The 17688-nt window shown below is 42.5% G+C and overlaps 1 protein-coding gene across 1 annotated transcript; it reads right to left on the reverse strand.

Annotated features, from left to right (window-relative positions):
• Positions 1-936: 936 nt before the first annotated feature.
• On the reverse strand, positions 937-13776 carry LOC142160380 (uncharacterized). The gene is made up of 3 exons (XM_075215284.1): positions 13104-13776; positions 12876-12926; positions 937-1312 (listed from the first exon to the last, which is right to left on the reverse strand). Exons 1-3 carry the CDS (start codon positions 13750-13752, stop codon positions 1167-1169), a joined length of 846 nt encoding a protein of 281 aa, XP_075071385.1. The 5' UTR covers positions 13753-13776; the 3' UTR covers positions 937-1166.
• Between the last annotated feature and the right edge of the window lie 3912 nt (positions 13777-17688).

Below are 17688 nucleotides of genomic sequence, written 5' to 3' on the forward strand. Positions count from 1 at the left end.
TACTTACAAAAAGCTGTTCTTTCTTAATTTTTGTAATAGTGTCACTTTAATAATAATTGTGCAACCTATCCTTACGATAATGTCTGGCATTGAGCTGCAAAGCACTGAGAAGTTGTTTGAATATAAAGAAATCTTTTTTTTCAATAGTGTGTCTTTGATCAGCAGGATGCAGCTGGCCCTGTATTAAATTGATTCCACAGAATGCCTTGCATTCTGGAATACCAATCAGAGAGCCTTAGCTGTTCAGAGAGAAGGAACTTCCTGTCGGAGCAACCAAGGAGCCGATAGAAGAAGCAGAGGAGGACAGAAGCAGTGCAGGAGAACCGACTGGCTCACAATTATAAAGAAAGCATTTATTTTAAAATGTTTAAAAACCAAGTGAATATCCGAAATGAGAACATTAACGAGTAGAAGCCTATGGAATTTTCTTAAACCTGTGCTGGTTAAGTCAGTTGTTTCTCCTGAACATTTTCTCTTTTTTGCAAAATTTAAATGAACAGAATATACATAATATGCAAAATGGGGATATAAATAAATATGTAGGTGATTTTTCAATTCACTAATTGAAGAGTACAATGAGAGATTTAAAGATTTTGAAAGGTGTGATTTCAAGCTCTATTCTATTTAAATATACATCTATCTAAATATATATGTATATTATTTGTGCATAAATGCTGAATGTATACCCTTATGCAGCCTGCAATACAACATGCGGCCTTAGGAGACCCTTCAGAAATGTGGCGTGACCTTCTGATTATACTAGAGGTGGAGAACCGTTTTTAGAGAGCACAAGTGATGATCGGAGGATACCTGCAGTGAAGCCTCCTCCTTATTCCAGCATTCTATAATATGAGCTGAATCATAGAACAATAATAAGTGTACAATGCTTTTAGACACTGCAGAATTGTAAATTAAATTTACTTTATTATTTGCACCTGATCTATTGGGTTTTTTCCCTCTATTCCAGCTGTCACGTTACTGATGAAACTTTTGACTAGACCGGTGTGGCAGTGGATACAGGATCCAAGTGATCCAGGACTGGAGCAGAAGGATCAGTAAATCATCTTTACACAGATTTCATTATTTTTATAGAGTTGGTAGAGAACCTTTACGTGTGAAGAATTCCACTATGGAGAGTGAATAACAAATTGATGTTACGCTGTCTTTTAGTCTGTGTATTTGGGGTTCTGTGTCACGATCCTGCATGTTTGCAAAATGGCTGTCCCGGTCATCAGCAAATCGAAGATTAACAGCTTAAAGACGATTATCCTGATGGTCAGGAGAAGCAGCAAGTCGTGTGTCATACGAAGATCTAAGGGCAAAAATAATATACAGAATGTTATATACACAAAGCTTCTGTACATCTATCATGTTTTATCCTATTCCAGCAACTAAAATTCCATTAATGGTTCAAAAGGCATGGACTTATATAAAAAAATGCCACACAATTCTAAATCCAATAAATAAGCTAAATCAGTTTTCACAACTTATCCTTCAACTTATGATTTCTAAAACTAAGAGCAAAATGAAATAGACTGAACAGTCTTTGTGGAATAATGTTATATCTGTACTATATTGTTATAAGTGGAACATTCCAATAAGTGGAAAAAGTTTAAATATTTTGTTTTGTGAATAACATATAACATGAGGACTACAGCTAACAGCATGTAATTGAGATATACAGCTTAAGTTACGCAAAGTTTCTCATTTTCATGCAAGATTTTAGGCAAATTGCATGAAATTGAGTAACTTTGCCAAATATTAAACTGATTCCCAAACTAGATTTGTTATGTTTCAAAGTAAAATGTCTATGTCTGAGCTAAAAGAATAAAGGAAGATTTTTCCCAATTTGATGTTTTGATATTTACCCTTCTGACCTCGCCGACCCGAGTGGGCAGCACATTCGCTTTAAGTGCCTCCCCTGCAGGCAGAGAACTACATATCCCAGCATGCAGTGGGCAGGAGGAGCATGTGAAGGAGTAGTTACAAACAGCAGTTGGAGATTCTGAGAGGCAGTCAGGGAGACAGACATCCTGATGGAGTACTCTGCAGAAAGACAACTGGATAGAGGTTCCTTTTAGTGATATAAAACTAGTGAGAGCTGTGTAAATTGTGTATTGGATATTAGTTAGTATTGTTCTTAAGCTACCTGTAACCATTGTTTGAGTCAAAGAGATAAATTTTAATATTAAAAAATCTAAAAGAACTTTAGGAGTCCTCACCCCACTAATAAACGTGCCAGTGTGGCTTCTAAAGACTAGGGGGCGGAGGATTCCTTGGTCTCTCTCTGGTGTTGCTATCTCCAGGACACTACACCACAAAGAGTCTGCAGTACCAAGGTGGAGGCACTGCGTGATACTGAATAAAAGGCAAAGAATCCATTTGCAGACAGGACACACAAAGACTAGTACACACACCCTATCCGAGGAAAGGGGGTGTTACACTCAGTTTTGACTTGACACATGTGTAACCAAATATCAACACAAAAACACTTTTTTTTCATGTCTAATGAAAACTTTTACTATCACTGTGTCACGGGCACTAGGAGTCTTTACCCAGGGATCACCAGGTGATAGGCTTACCAGAGCAGTATAGGTGGTAATATGGTACTCTGGTAGCAGGGTGATCACGGAACAGGAAATAGCAGATGATGAGATGCTCAGGAAAGTCTATGACTAGCAGCACTGGCAATATGGAGGTAGTAATACACGAGGAACTGTATGGACAAAGGACACGTGAAGGTAGTCAGTGGTCTGCGGTAGCAAGTTGTACCACTGCTATAGTGAGGAGGAATGTCCAACAGAAACGAGGAGGTGATGAGAGTCAGCGGTCTGCGGATAGCAAGTTGTACCGCTGTCTGAGTGAAGGAATGGAATCCAAGTGGAGGTATCCGGGGAGTCAGTGGTCTGCGTTAGCAAGTTGTACCACTGCTATGTGAGAGGATACTGGAACAGGTGAAACTGTAAACAGGAGTCAGTGGTCTGCCACTAGCAAGTTGTACTACTGAATATATATGTGAGGAGGTGCACGGGGAGAGACTGCAACACAATATATACACGGGCACCTTGACTTTGATCCACAGTAATATGCACAATATAAATGTATAAATGACTGAACAACACTGCCAATATAGAAAGTCTCTTGAAGTAATCCGGCATGAGATAACACAGTCAATGATGGCAGTAGAGTCAGCAGATAGTACACTCCAGAGGAGAACCAACACAGTCAATGATGGCAATAGACTCAGCGGATAGTATACTCCAGAGGAGAACCAACACAGTCCAGCAAGGTATGCAATACACAGCACAGTCAATGGGAAGTATGCATACCGTGGTTCAGGAGAAGGCAGTCAGACAGGAGTGCAGAGATACCTGAAGGGCAGGAGGCCAGCAGGATACAAGTCCCTGGATGGGTGAAGCAGGGGTCTAGCAGGTGCAGCGCACAGGTAGGTAGACCAGCAGGGAACACAGGAAGGCGTGGAGAGCGGATCAGCAGTAGATGGATGAGTAGCGCTGAGAAGTAACAGCAGCGGGTCTCTGCGGGAACACGGAGGTAACCAATAGCAACCAGCAGGTGCAGTAACGATGGGACACCGGAGCAGAGTTGAACTGGAACAGATGATCACGGAGAGTAGCGGGTAGCAATAGTGGCAGCAGACTCAAGGAAACACGGTAGAGTAGACAAGGACTGAAGACTGAAGCGCACAGAGGCAGCGGATAGGAATCAGCTAAACAGTCACGATGAAACACAGACGGGTTGCAGGTTGAAGACTGTAGTGCACGGAGGCAGCGGATAGGAATCAGCTAGCAGTCACGATGATGAAACACAGACGAGTTGCAGGTTGACGCCTGTAGTGCACGGAGGCAGCGGATAGGAATCAGCTGGCAGTCACAATCATGAACAGGTGAGTGGATGTGGTTGAAGCCTGTAATGCACGGAGGCAGCGGATAGGCATCAGCTAACAGTCCCAATGATACATGGTAGAGTTGAAGTGATTAGAAGACTGTAGTGCACGGAGGCAGCGGATAGGAATCAGCTCACAGTCACGATGATATAGTAGATGGTAGAAGTGGTATGGGAACCACAGTAGCAGAAGTGGTTTGGAAACCACAGAGGTAGAAGTGGTTTGGAAACCACAGGAATCAGCAGGGCTGAATGAACAAGGAAACACAGGAACACCTTCAGAGACTCATGGGGAATGAGACTCCAAGATCAGGCAATGTGGTGATGACCACAGGTGCTTAATATAGGGAGGTTGCCTGATCTGCCAATTAAGTTAAAGGAACATACACTGGAGGTATAGAAAGGGCTGCGCATGCGCAGTCCCTCAGGATGGAGGACGGCCACGGTTCCTAAATGTCCGGGAAGAAGCACTCACAGTCCGGTGAGTGACAGTACCCCCCCTTTTAAAGGTGGGCACAGAACGCCTGGAACCGGGCTTGTCCGGATTTTTGGAATAAAACTTCTTCAGAAGGGCAGGAGCATTAAGATCTTCAGCTTTGATCCATGAACGCTCCTCAGGACCAAAGCCCTTCCAATGAACGAGGAAACGGAGGACTCCTCGCGAAATTTTTGCATCCAATACCTCAGTAATCTCGAAATCCTCCTCCTGATGAACTTGAACTGGCTGCGGTGCTGAGGAAGGAGTCGAGAAACGGTTGATGATGAGAGGTTTGAGCAAGGACACATGGAAGGCATTGGAGATCCGAAGATTCTTAGGAAGAAGAAGTTTAACACATACTGGATTGATAACTTGAATGATCCTATATGGACCAATAAAACGAGGGGCGAATTTCATAGATGGAACCTTCAAACGAATATTTTTGGTAGATAACCAGACACGATCTCCAATTTTTAGTGGTGGAATAGCCCGCCTCTTCTTATCTGCGAAAGACTTATATTTGTTAGATGTCTTCTTTAAACAGGTTTTGACCTGAGACCAGATATTTTTGAAGGTCTGACAAGCAGTCTCCACAGCAGGAACTTGGGTGGGCGGGAGGGCAGGAAATTCCGGAAAAGACGGATGGTGACCGTAGACCACAAAGAATGGAGTTTTGGATGATGACTCATGGTACATGTTGTTATGGGCGAATTCAGCCCAAGGGAGCAATTCTACCCAGTTGTCTTGGTTGGCTGAAGAGAACATCCTAATAAAAGTCTCAAGATCTTGATTGACTCGTTCCGTTTGTCCGTTAGATTGCGGATGGTAAGACGATGAGAGTGCTAATCGTATGCCCAAGGTTTTACAAAGGGCCCGCCAGAATCTGGAAACGAATTGTACTCCTCTATCTGACACAATCTCAGACGGACATCCATGGATGCGGAAGATTTCTTTAATGAAATGTTCAGCCAGAGTAGACGAGGAAGGTAAACCGGACAGAGGGACGAAATGAGCCATCTTCGAAAATCTGTCTACCACTACCCAAATAGTATTGTGATTCTTACTTGGTGGCAAATCAGTAACGAAATCCATACTAATATGGGTCCAAGGCTTGGACGGAATGGGTAGTGGTCGCAGCAACCCTGCTGGAGTTCTGCGGGAGGATTTGAACTGAGAACATAAATCACAGGAAGCAATAAACTCTTTGACGTCTCTCCTCATTGAAGGCCACCAGTAACTACGAGAGAGAATCTCAAAGGTCTTATGTTCACCGGCGTGTCCAGAAAAACGAGAGGCATGGAACCACGAAAGGATTTTCCTCCTCAGAGTAGGAGGCACGAGGGTCTTCCCAAATGGTAGCATTTTGGTGGATGAAGCAGCCAGAGAAATACATTTGGGGTCTAGAATAGCATGGTTGGGAACCTCTTCTACATCAGAGGACGTCACAAAAGCTCGAGATAGAGCGTCAGCTTTCTTGTTCTTAGCAGCTGGTTTGAAGGTTATAATTAATTCAAAACGGGAAAAGAAAAGAGACCATCTTGCTTGACGAGGGTTCAAGCATTGAGCAGATTGCAAATATGACAAGTTCTTATGATCCGTGAAGATCGTCACCGGATGGCGAGCTCCTTCCAACAAGTATCTCCATTCCTCTAATGCAGCTTTGATGGCCAGCAACTCCTTGTCCCCGATAGTATAGTTTTTCTCTGCGGGCAGAAGACCCCGAGAGTAGAAGGCACAAGGATGTAATTTTTGTTGCTCCGAGCGTTGGGAGAGAATAGCTCCTAAGCCCACATTAGAGGCATCTACTTCTAGGAAGAAGGGGAGTGTCACATCAGGTTGTCGCAGAATGGGAGCAGACGAGAAGGACTCTTTGAGGATTTGAAAGGCTTGGAGAGCCTCAGATGACCATTGCTTAGTATTAGCCCCTTTCCGAGTTAAGGCCACAATGGGAGATGCAATGGATGAGAAGTCTTGAATGAAGCGTCTATAGTAATTGGCAAAACCTAAAAAACGCTGGATGGCACGAAGAGTAGTTGGCTGAGGCCAATGTAGTACAGCATTTACTTTGTCTGGATCCATCTTCAGGCCAACTCCGGAAACTATATACCCCAAGAATGGAATCTGGGGTAACTCGAATGAACATTTTTCCAATTTACAGAACAATGAGTTTTTCCGTAGTCTGGAGAGGACCTCTGCCACATGTTGGTGATGAGAAGGCAGGTCCTGTGAGAAGATCAATATGTCGTCCAGGTAGACAACGACACATACATATAATAAGTCCCGAAAGATCTCATTGATGAAACCCTGGAAAACCGCGGGGGCATTACACAGCCCGAAGGGCATTACTAAATATTCGTAATGCCCATCTCTGGTGTTAAACGCGGTCTTCCATTCGTCACCGGAACGGATTCTAATTAAATTGTAGGCACCACGAAGATCCAACTTAGTAAATATCCGAGCTCCCTTGATGCGATCAAATAGCTCAGTGATCAGCGGAATGGGATACCGATTCTTGATAGTAATGGCGTTGAGTCCACGAAAATCTATACAAGGGCGTAATGATCCATCCTTCTTTTTGACGAAGAAGAACCCAGCTCCAGCGGGAGAGGTGGAAGGTCGAATGAACCCACGCTGGAGATTCTCCTGTATGTACTCAGATGTGGCTTGAGTTTCAGGTAACGAGAGAGGATAGACCCGACCCCTGGGAGGAGTCTTGCCAGGTAGAAGGTCGATCGGACAATCCCAAGAACGATGAGGAGGAAGACGTTCAGACTGAGCTTTATCAAACACATCGGCAAATGAAGCATACTGAGGAGGGAGTCCCGGGGAGGAAGATGAGATGGAAGATTGCTGTACTTTAAGAGGAATAACTTGAGAGAGACAACGATGGTGACATTCAGGCCCCCAAGACGTAACTTGAGGGGTGCGCCAGTCAATCTGGGGAGAGTGACATTGAAGCCATGGAAGGCCTAAGACAATCGGACTTGTCGTAACAGGAAGAATTAAAAACGAAATTTCTTCATGGTGTAGTACACCAATCTGAAGGGTTACTGGAGACGTACTCTGGGTGATGAGACCATTGATGAGACGTGATCCATCTATAGCCGTCACAGTAATGGGTGTTTTTAAAGTGATCACTGGTAGGGACCATTGATTCACTAGTGATTTAGAAATGAAATTTCCTGCTGCTCCGGAATCAATCAATGCCTGTGACTCAAAGGATTTAGTAGCAAAGGAAATCGTAACATCGAAAGCGCAGACTTTAGATTTCATAGACAATGGAGAGGACTCCAGGGACCCTAACTTCACCTCTCCAGAACTAGTTAGGGCCTGGCATTTCCCGATTTCTTAGGGCAAGAACTGAGCATATGTGTGGAATCAGCACAATAGATACAGAGTCTATTCTTTACTCTTCGTTTCCTCTCTTCTAAAGATAATTTGGAACGTCCTATCTCCATGGGAATCACAGAAGGTGAAACTGGACGAAATTGAGGGTTTAAACGAAGAGGTGCTTTAGCAGAAGTTGTTTTCTCAGATTCTCTTTCACGAAATCTCATGTCTACACGATGGCAAAGAGAGATCAAATCTTCTAGTGACGAAGGAAGCTCTTGGGTAGTCAGTGCATCTTTAATTTTATCGGAGAGCCCCTGCCAGAAGGCGGCAACTAATGCTTCAGTGTTCCACTGAAGTTCAGAGGCTAAGATCCTAAATTGAATGACATACTGTCCTACTGTATGGGAGCCTTGTCGCAAACGAAGAATGCTGGAAGCAGCGGAGGTCACACGACCTGGTTCATCGAACACACTTCGGAACGTGGAAATGAATTTGGCACTATCTTGTAGAATTGGATCGTTTCTTTCCCACAGAGGGGAGGCCCAAGCCAGGGCTTGTCCAGAAAACAATGAGATAAGATAGGCCACTCTGGAACGATGGGTAGAAAAATTTTGAGGTTGGAGTTCAAAATGGACTGAACATTGGTTAAGGAAACCTCTACAAGTTTTGGGGTCCCCGTCATATTTTGACGGAGTAGGCAGGTGAAGCGTAGGAGCTGTAGACACCTGGGATGGCACTGGGGAAACGGAGGAAAGCACAGGAGCTTCAATACTAGCTGTAACAGTCTGTCCAGATGTTCCTTGGGAGGTTAACGATTGGTAACATTGAAGTAACAGCTGTTGGCGAGCATCCTGTTGCTCCACACGGCTGACCAGATGCTGCAGCATCTCTTTAGCAGTAGGTTCCGTATCTGGGTCTGTCATGGCCTGATCTTACTGTCACGGGCACTAGGAGTCTTTACCCAGGGATCACCAGGTGATAGGCTTACCAGAGCAGTATAGGTGGTAATATGGTACTCTGGTAGCAGGGTGATCACGGAACAGGAAATAGCAGATGATGAGATGCTCAGGAAAGTCTATGACTAGCAGCACTGGCAATATGGAGGTAGTAATACACGAGGAACTGTATGGACAAAGGACACGTGAAGGTAGTCAGTGGTCTGCGGTAGCAAGTTGTACCACTGCTATAGTGAGGAGGAATGTCCAACAGAAACGAGGAGGTGATGAGAGTCAGCGGTCTGCGGATAGCAAGTTGTACCGCTGTCTGAGTGAAGGAATGGAATCCAAGTGGAGGTATCCGGGGAGTCAGTGGTCTGCGTTAGCAAGTTGTACCACTGCTATGTGAGAGGATACTGGAACAGGTGAAACTGTAAACAGGAGTCAGTGGTCTGCCACTAGCAAGTTGTACTACTGAATATATATGTGAGGAGGTGCACGGGGAGAGACTGCAACACAATATATACACGGGCACCTTGACTTTGATCCACAGTAATATGCACAATATAAATGTATAAATGACTGAACAACACTGCCAATATAGAAAGTCTCTTGAAGTAATCCGGCATGAGATAACACAGTCAATGATGGCAGTAGAGTCAGCAGATAGTACACTCCAGAGGAGAACCAACACAGTCAATGATGGCAATAGACTCAGCGGATAGTACACTCCAGAGGAGAACCAACACAGTCCAGCAAGGTATGCAATACACAGCACAGTCAATGGGAAGTATGCATACCGTGGTTCAGGAGAAGGCAGTCAGACAGGAGTGCAGAGATACCTGAAGGGCAGGAGGCCAGCAGGATACAAGTCCCTGGATGGGTGAAGCAGGGGTCTAGCAGGTGCAGCGCACAGGTAGGTAGACCAGCAGGGAACACAGGAAGGCGTGGAGAGCGGATCAGCAGTAGATGGATGAGTAGCGCTGAGAAGTAACAGCAGCGGGTCTCTGCGGGAACACGGAGGTAACCAATAGCAACCAGCAGGTGCAGTAACGATGGGACACCGGAGCAGAGTTGAACTGGAACAGATGATCACGGAGAGTAGCGGGTAGCAATAGTGGCAGCAGACTCAAGGAAACACGGTAGAGTAGACAAGGACTGAAGACTGAAGCGCACAGAGGCAGCGGATAGGAATCAGCTAAACAGTCACGATGAAACACAGACGGGTTGCAGGTTGAAGACTGTAGTGCACGGAGGCAGCGGATAGGAATCAGCTAGCAGTCACGATGATGAAACACAGACGAGTTGCAGGTTGACGCCTGTAGTGCACGGAGGCAGCGGATAGGAATCAGCTGGCAGTCACAATCATGAACAGGTGAGTGGATGTGGTTGAAGCCTGTAATGCACGGAGGCAGCGGATAGGCATCAGCTAACAGTCCCAATGATACATGGTAGAGTTGAAGTGATTAGAAGACTGTAGTGCACGGAGGCAGCGGATAGGAATCAGCTCACAGTCACGATGATATAGTAGATGGTAGAAGTGGTATGGGAACCACAGTAGCAGAAGTGGTTTGGAAACCACAGAGGTAGAAGTGGTTTGGAAACCACAGGAATCAGCAGGGCTGAATGAACAAGGAAACACAGGAACACCTTCAGAGACTCATGGGGAATGAGACTCCAAGATCAGGCAATGTGGTGATGACCACAGGTGCTTAATATAGGGAGGTTGCCTGATCTGCCAATTAAGTTAAAGGAACATACACTGGAGGTATAGAAAGGGCTGCGCATGCGCAGTCCCTCAGGATGGAGGACGGCCACGGTTCCTAAATGTCCGGGAAGAAGCACTCACAGTCCGGTGAGTGACACACTGTTTGAAAAAGTATGTAAGGTACTAGGATAAATCAGCTACGTTAAGGGTATGTAAGTCAATTATAAATCACTATTAAGACAAAAACTAAATAAATGTTGCTTGTCAGCAATGGTGTTTGCTCTACATAATATAGAATTGTGACAATGGATTATAGCATGAGCAACAGTGGCTTATGGGGACTTTGCAAAAAAAATGGTTGCCATTGCTTATTACGCTATAAAGTGTTACAAAACCATTGCTAAAACTCTATCAATCCATCATAACACAGATAGTGTAGACTCTACATTATCCTTACTCTTTCCAGGAGTGGTCATTCAACAAAGAAAGGAAAACAGTTGGGTGTACGGCTTTGCTGGTTTGGAGGCATTGCATACGAGTTAATGTGCAGTAACCTGTAACTGCTATTCAGAAATTAGTATTTTTTTTTCTGCAAAGTATGGCTGCCAGTCACACAACTATGGAGGCAGAAGAAGGGAGATGATTTTACAGTGCACAAAACAGACAGCTCAGAGAGGCTTTCCAAAGTCTCTTAGCTCACTACATCATGTGCCATGTGACTGTGGTTGCCATGGTAGCCCATTACACTTTACAGAATTATAAATCATTAATAGCAGTCTGAAGAAATAAACCAAAGAAAAATTACAAATACCAAGATTATTCTTATAACCTGCCACAGGGATTTATTTTCTTTAAAAAGACAAAACATTTTGTCAAAGGGATGCAGCTTTAAAGGTCATCTTCACCTGGTTTTTGATGAAATTTATTATACAGTTGCATTTTGGGTATTACCAGTAGCAGAATTACCCCCACAGGACCTAGAGGAGGGGGAGGGCCCATAGCTAATGCACACGTTGCAATGACCATCTTCTTTTCTCAATGTACACTTTTCACTGGGGGAATTCGCTCATTTAGTGTCTGGTACCACTTCTAAGCTGACAACACCTAGACCTACCTCTCCTCCCCTGACCTCTTCCCTTCTGTACTATCTCATGTAATCAATTGTCTCTCTGCTATCTCCACATGGACGCCCTAATGCTACTTAAAGCTCAACATCTCCAACCATATCATCACCCCCCTCCCCTACCACCACCCCTCAAATCTCCCTCACTGTCAATAACACCACAACTTCCTCCGTCTCCCAAGCCTGTTGCTTTGGTGTCACACTTGATTCCACCCCCTGCTTTATTCCTCATATCCAGCCTCTTTCCCAGTCCTGTTGTCTTGTGAGAAACCAAAAGATAGTCGGAGTGGAAGGGAAAAAGTGCAGTGGATATTAGAGAAGCGAAGTATGTTTGATTGGCAAGTGAAAGGGCAGTGTTTTAAATGAAAATGTATATGTATAGTGGTGGAAATCGACATAGGAGTGAGATGTCCTCAGCAGTGCAGGAGCTTTTTTGATAGTAGCAGGTCTGCTTGATGTGCCATGGTTGGGGTTTGGATCGTCAGAGACTGTGGGGTAAATGTATGAACGTGCGGGTTCTTCAACACCCGCGTGTTCAGCGTGTTCGGCGATTAAATATCAAGCGGCGCTGCATTGTCCCTTTACAATGCAGCGCCGCTTGAAATGTAATCGCCGAACACGCTGAACATGCGGGTGTTGAAGAACCCGCACGTTCATACATTTACCCCTGTATGTGGTTGCTGGAGCAGCAATGTCTAAGGCTGAAGTGAGTGTTTTGTTGTAGAAAGAAAAGGCTTCAAGTACCTAAGAAATGTGCAGGTAAGCAACCACTCAAGAACACTTCCAAAGGACTATTCAAACATAAACATTTCAGAAAGAATTCTTTCTAAACAACCAGTTATATTATATATGGATATGGGGAGTCAACAGTTGTGCAGAACAGAAACACAGATAAAGTTGTGACACCCACTCCACAGGCTACTAAACACTCCCCTCAGTAGTCCAAAATTTCAAGGTACAGTTCCAAGTTATAGTGGCCAAGAAGCTGAGCTACTTGTTGTGGAGGAATGGGGAAATGTGGGTGTGGCCAAGTTTTGGTCTGCTCCCTTCCCCCCCTCACTGCAATGTTGGGAGCTAAACACATGAAATGGTCCATTGTTTGGTTATTGCTACATAAGTATGTTTACTGGAGGTATAACTAATATGTGTTCTTAAAAAAAAAAAGCAAATTGCTGATACAATAAAACATATCAAATTATTAAAGAAAATCTACAGATGAACAACCATGACTTAAGTTTGTTTAGGACTGTTAAACCAAAGCATATAAATGCTACAGAACCCACTAATGACATTTTTTCCTTCACTTAGAACCTAGATATCAGTTGGTTTTTCTGTAAACAAGCCAGTGAATGCTAAGGATTTTCTGTAGAGAACAAAAGAGATTGAATATAGTACCTGGTTCCTCAGGAAATTCATCTTCATTGCAGAAAGATTGATTGGCTTCCCCTGCAAAATAAACAAATTACTAAATAATTTGTATTTCATAACATTTGGCATGGAACATTTTGTCTAACAATAAGTTTGATAAGATCATGTTTTAGGGTTCAGCAAGTAACTGACACCATATGTAGAGGCAAGAGCAGACGGATTATAGATACCAGCACTTTGAGTGATATAGATTACCTGAGAGAGCAACTTCAGGGCTGTCCAAAATATTGTTACTTTCAGTTTCTGGTACACAGGCCACCGAGTCTGAAGAACTAAATTGGTCATTGGGTAGAGATAATAGTGCAAAGGAAATTAGATTTTCAGCTGATACTAGATGACTGATTTGGGCAAGGACATTCTGTTTAGATGGTGTATCTTCATCCTCATTGAATATTGGAGGAAATATGAGAGTGCCAAGATCCACATTAAACGGTGAAGTTATAATAAGAGTATTGACTTCCTTACTAGATGCAGAGGACATATGGTAATTGAGATGCATATAAGGTGAAGCCGGTAGGATGATAGTAGGAAGACTTTCACTGTATGGGTTTGAAGAATGGTGAGTTTCTAAACTCCCATTGGAAAGCGGTGGACTGGGACTTTTCTTAGATAGAGGTACAAGAATATGAGTTATGGTATTTCCATAGTGAAGAACAAAGAGATGGGTACTGGATGGCCTCACAAAGGCTGTAGAGATGATATTAAACCTGGATCCAAGTGAAGTTCCACGATTATTTTCATTATCATTTGAGATCCAGACAGTGACACCCACATTAGATATACCCTGCACCAAACAGAGGAGACTTGCTTGCTTCTGGTCATTATCCTGCACACTCAAGGTCATGGTCACTGAAGATGGGAGAGGTAGTGCCCCACACCCTGTGAAAGAAGAGACTGAGCGTAGTATACAATTAATTTAAGAAAGGTAGTTAACAACAGAATCTCCCTTTTTTAATTACATAAAAGGTTTTATCCCAAACTACTTTTTAGATAGAGACAGCAATACCTGAAGTATTTGCAAGTCCACAATTTATCTACTAAGATGAAGAATCAAATTAAAACTTTTTTCTTTTTTTTATAAAATGAAGTCAAGTTATCTGATAATTAATATTTGCATTTCATTTCATACAAAACATTACACATTATTTTCTCCTATGTTAATATGTATGTTGTTGCATATGAACATATTTAAAAACATACATGAAGCATATGGACACAACATTCGGAATGTGAGAGGATAAATTGTTTGCTTCAGAAACAAACAAGTCATAGGACACTATGTTAAGAGTTGAATACAGATCAGAATAATAAAAGTACTTATTGGAACACAATAGGTAACGGATCTGGATGTACGCATTAGGAACTCATGTATTTGTGCCCAAAAAAAGGACAGTTGGTGGGTATAAAATCAGTTTAGCATAAACAGCATGCTAAATTAGTCTATTACTGCTACAAATGTTAGGGTATTAGATATGTTTTGTAAAATTAGAACAAAAAGTTAAGATGGGTGTTAAATGAATTCATACACACTCCACAGTAACAACTAGTCATGTGTACTAGCCTAGACTGATTCCTTACTACACTACAAATAATACTGAGAGACCGACACCGGTTTCTTTTCCCTCCAGCACGTTCAATGTAATCTATATGAAACACCAAACTGTCACTGTATATTTGCTGCAGACACATTTCCTTGATTCGAGACATAATTGAGTACAATTAATAATTTACTTACCACATATTAAGACAATCAGAACTGGAAAGGAACAGAACATAATCTGTAGGAAAAGATCTGCTGCAAATGCTAATAAGGAGGGCTGCCACTATGTCTACCAAAAATTTTGTTTACCGTTAGCCCACACTAACATCTGGAGAGACACCTGTTATGTAAACCACAATTTACAGCAATACTGTGTCTTGTGTATACTAATCAGTTTAAACAGAGATAATAGATTAACAATTAATTTTTTATTCACTTTGTATAAAACAGGAAAATACAAAAACAAAACTACATTCAAGACATTATCAATTGCATTTACCATTTCACGGATTTCGGTTCCTCAACAAAGGGTGGAGAGACGCGTCATATACAGGTAAGAACGCAATGTGTTCAAAACCTGTTTATCATTCTGTGCTGTGAAACCGAATGTCCATTTTTGTGTAATCCAAGAGCGCTAACTTGAATCTAGAGACAAGAAAGAAAACTGTTTCTTTTTAGTCATTTTGAGTTTTAAAGGTGTTGCTTAGCGTACGTGTATTTCCTGCATTGCATATGTGTATTTCCGGTATTGTTGCCACGTATTTAAGCAGTCGTTTTGATAGTCTGTTATATATTTATAGTGTAATCACTTGTTAAAGCCTCTGAAAATGTATTACGCTCGCTTGGGGAAGTAATTTTTCTGCGCAGAATACAAATGTATGTGAATTGTGTGATTGTGAATATTTGAGGACCCAGGTTACTGTTGAAAGAAACAGGGTATTGAGATAACCTGAGGGACAAAGGTTCTGTTTGAAAAGGGAACAGGGAGTAAAGAAACCTTTGTGGCGTTCTTTTCTAAAAGAGAACAGTGTATAAATAGACGCCAGAATATACACGGCAGGTATACTGAAAGCGAAAACAGGTTTTCATAGCACTCCCAATAGTAATCGCAAAGCTTACTGATAGTATCTGTACATGGTGCGATCGGGGACCGCATGGTTGATTGTGCAACCGTGATTGTGACTTGGGAGTTGTGGGGGGAAATACGCTGCAACCGCTGATATTATAATAAATATTTAGTGCCAACAGTTGTAAAGTACCCAAACTGGAAAGGCAGGGTATTGCAAAGTTGGTAGCTTTCTGATCCCAGTTGTTGTGTTAGGTTTTTCCTCGCTGAGTATGCTAACAATCGGGTGTTATTGTTCAGTGATACTTAGTCGGGAAGAAGTGAGGGGACGCAGCTTGTTTAATTCGTCCACAGCCAATAAAAATCTCTAGTGATAGTGGTAGTGGTGTGTTATGGAACTGCTAGAGATGGTCAGAGAGGTACTGCCTATGGATTGGCCAATTGGTTCGGCAAGGTATATTATGCATAAGAAATATGGTGGTACGCAACGGCGTACTGTGATAAATGGGTCAATATCACCCGGGAGTGTGTGAGTCCTTTTCCCAAGGATGGTAGTTTTGATTCAGAGGCACTAAGTACTGTTAGAGAAAAAATATGTTTGAGTAAATCAAAGGAAAAGAAAATTAAACACAATGACTGCATAAATCTGTGGCAACAGGAAGGTAACACGTGGCAGGGTAATATATTCATACCGGCAGGACGCGTTGCAAATCAAAGAGAAGTGAGCACAAGCACGCCCCCCCCATCCCACCATCCCCACCCCACCATCAAATGCGGTTGGGGTGGTAAGTACAGCAGATACCAAAAATGTAAAAAATGTAACTAGTAACTTGTATCCTGTAATAAGTCATGTTAGAGGTAATGTTTCAGAAGTAGAAGATGAACCCACCGTCATTTCAGCCATTGCCCATGCTAGTAACATGCAAGACGCACCACACGGACAAGGAAAAGGAACGGTCCCACCAGCAGGGGCAGCGGCTGAAATTGGTGAGAATAATGTAGAAATTAATAGAAGGGGGAACATTCATTGTACTGCAACAGTAATTCCAGCAATTAGTCCAGAATGTAGAGATTTGGTAGGTTTGCATCCTGCCTGCACAATAGCAGTTTCCAATGGGAAGGTGGACAAAGATGGTGTAGTTCCCATAAAATATGTAGTAATGCATTGTCCATGGACTAGGTCTGGGCTGTTTTCAATTATGTCTGATTTCCCTGATCTTAGAAAAGATTTAGCCAAGTGTCAGAAATTTATTAGACATTTAGGTAATACACATGAGCCAACTAATTAAGATTGGCAAGTGGTCTGAGGGCCTGTCTTCCTCTCGATACTGATATACAAAAGTTTATTAAGGATTGTATGTTGGAGGATAGATCCTTAACAGATGATGATCATCAGGAAAATATTAAACATATAATCTCACAGTTGGCCAATATTTTCCAGTGTTAGTGAACTGGAGCAAAATTTTCACTATCAAACAAAAGGATAGTGAGATTGCAGCAGACTATTTCACCAGAGCTCTGTCAGAAATGACTAAGTACACAGGGATATCAGATATAAAGGATAATGTGCACCACAGGGAAGTAGCTGTTACCGTACTAATGGATGGTTTCAGGGAGAACCTAAAGGCCAGGGTACAAACCTCTTTACCTAATTGGAGAGGCATCGCGGTAGATGCACTTAGAGAGTCTGTCGTGAAGCATGATAAAAACATATGTAAAAGGGAAAAAGCTATCCAGGCTTTAGAAGGACTACATTCACAATCTCAGACTCATAACACATATGATGAAGGACGAAGGAAACATAATTCATTGAAGTGTTTTAACTGCCTTAAAAAGGGACACCTGAGGAAGGATTTTAAAAAAAAGAACTAGAGCAAAAGCAAGGAGATTGGGACCACTTAAGGGTACATGTTAATCTGTGGTAAGTGTCATTGTGCAGGTTTAGAGAGAAATTAACTCAAATGTATGCTTTCTTGTTGTTGCTTGTTTGTCTTCTGTTGCCTTGAGTTTACTTTCCCGTCGATGGTAAGGAATGAAAATGTTTATTTCTTTGTTATTTGAAACTGACTTTGTTTTGTTCCCCTCTTCTGTAGATAGGACAGACCAAGAAATATATACTTAGCAATTATGGGGATTACAGGAGGAGTACAAAGCTTCCCTTGAAAGACAAATTA

This window comes from Mixophyes fleayi, chromosome 6 (genome assembly GCF_038048845.1).
Source record: "Mixophyes fleayi isolate aMixFle1 chromosome 6, aMixFle1.hap1, whole genome shotgun sequence".
Classification (NCBI taxonomy): domain Eukaryota; kingdom Metazoa; phylum Chordata; class Amphibia; order Anura; family Limnodynastidae; genus Mixophyes; species Mixophyes fleayi.

Bases quoted from the DNA above. Each gene is read 5' to 3' on its own strand.
- LOC142160380 (XM_075215284.1), bottom strand. From the start codon at position 13,752: ATGACCTTGAGTGTGCAGGATAATGACCAGAAGCAAGCAAGTCTCCTC. The intron at 12,927-13,103 runs GTAATCTATATC...TTTATTTTGCAG, and splicing joins CCCTGAAGTTGCTCTCTCAG to GGGAAGCCAATCAATCTTTC. The intron at 1,313-12,875 runs GTACTATATTCA...TTTTGCCCTTAG, and splicing joins TGAATTTCCTGAGGAACCAG to ATCTTCGTATGACACACGAC.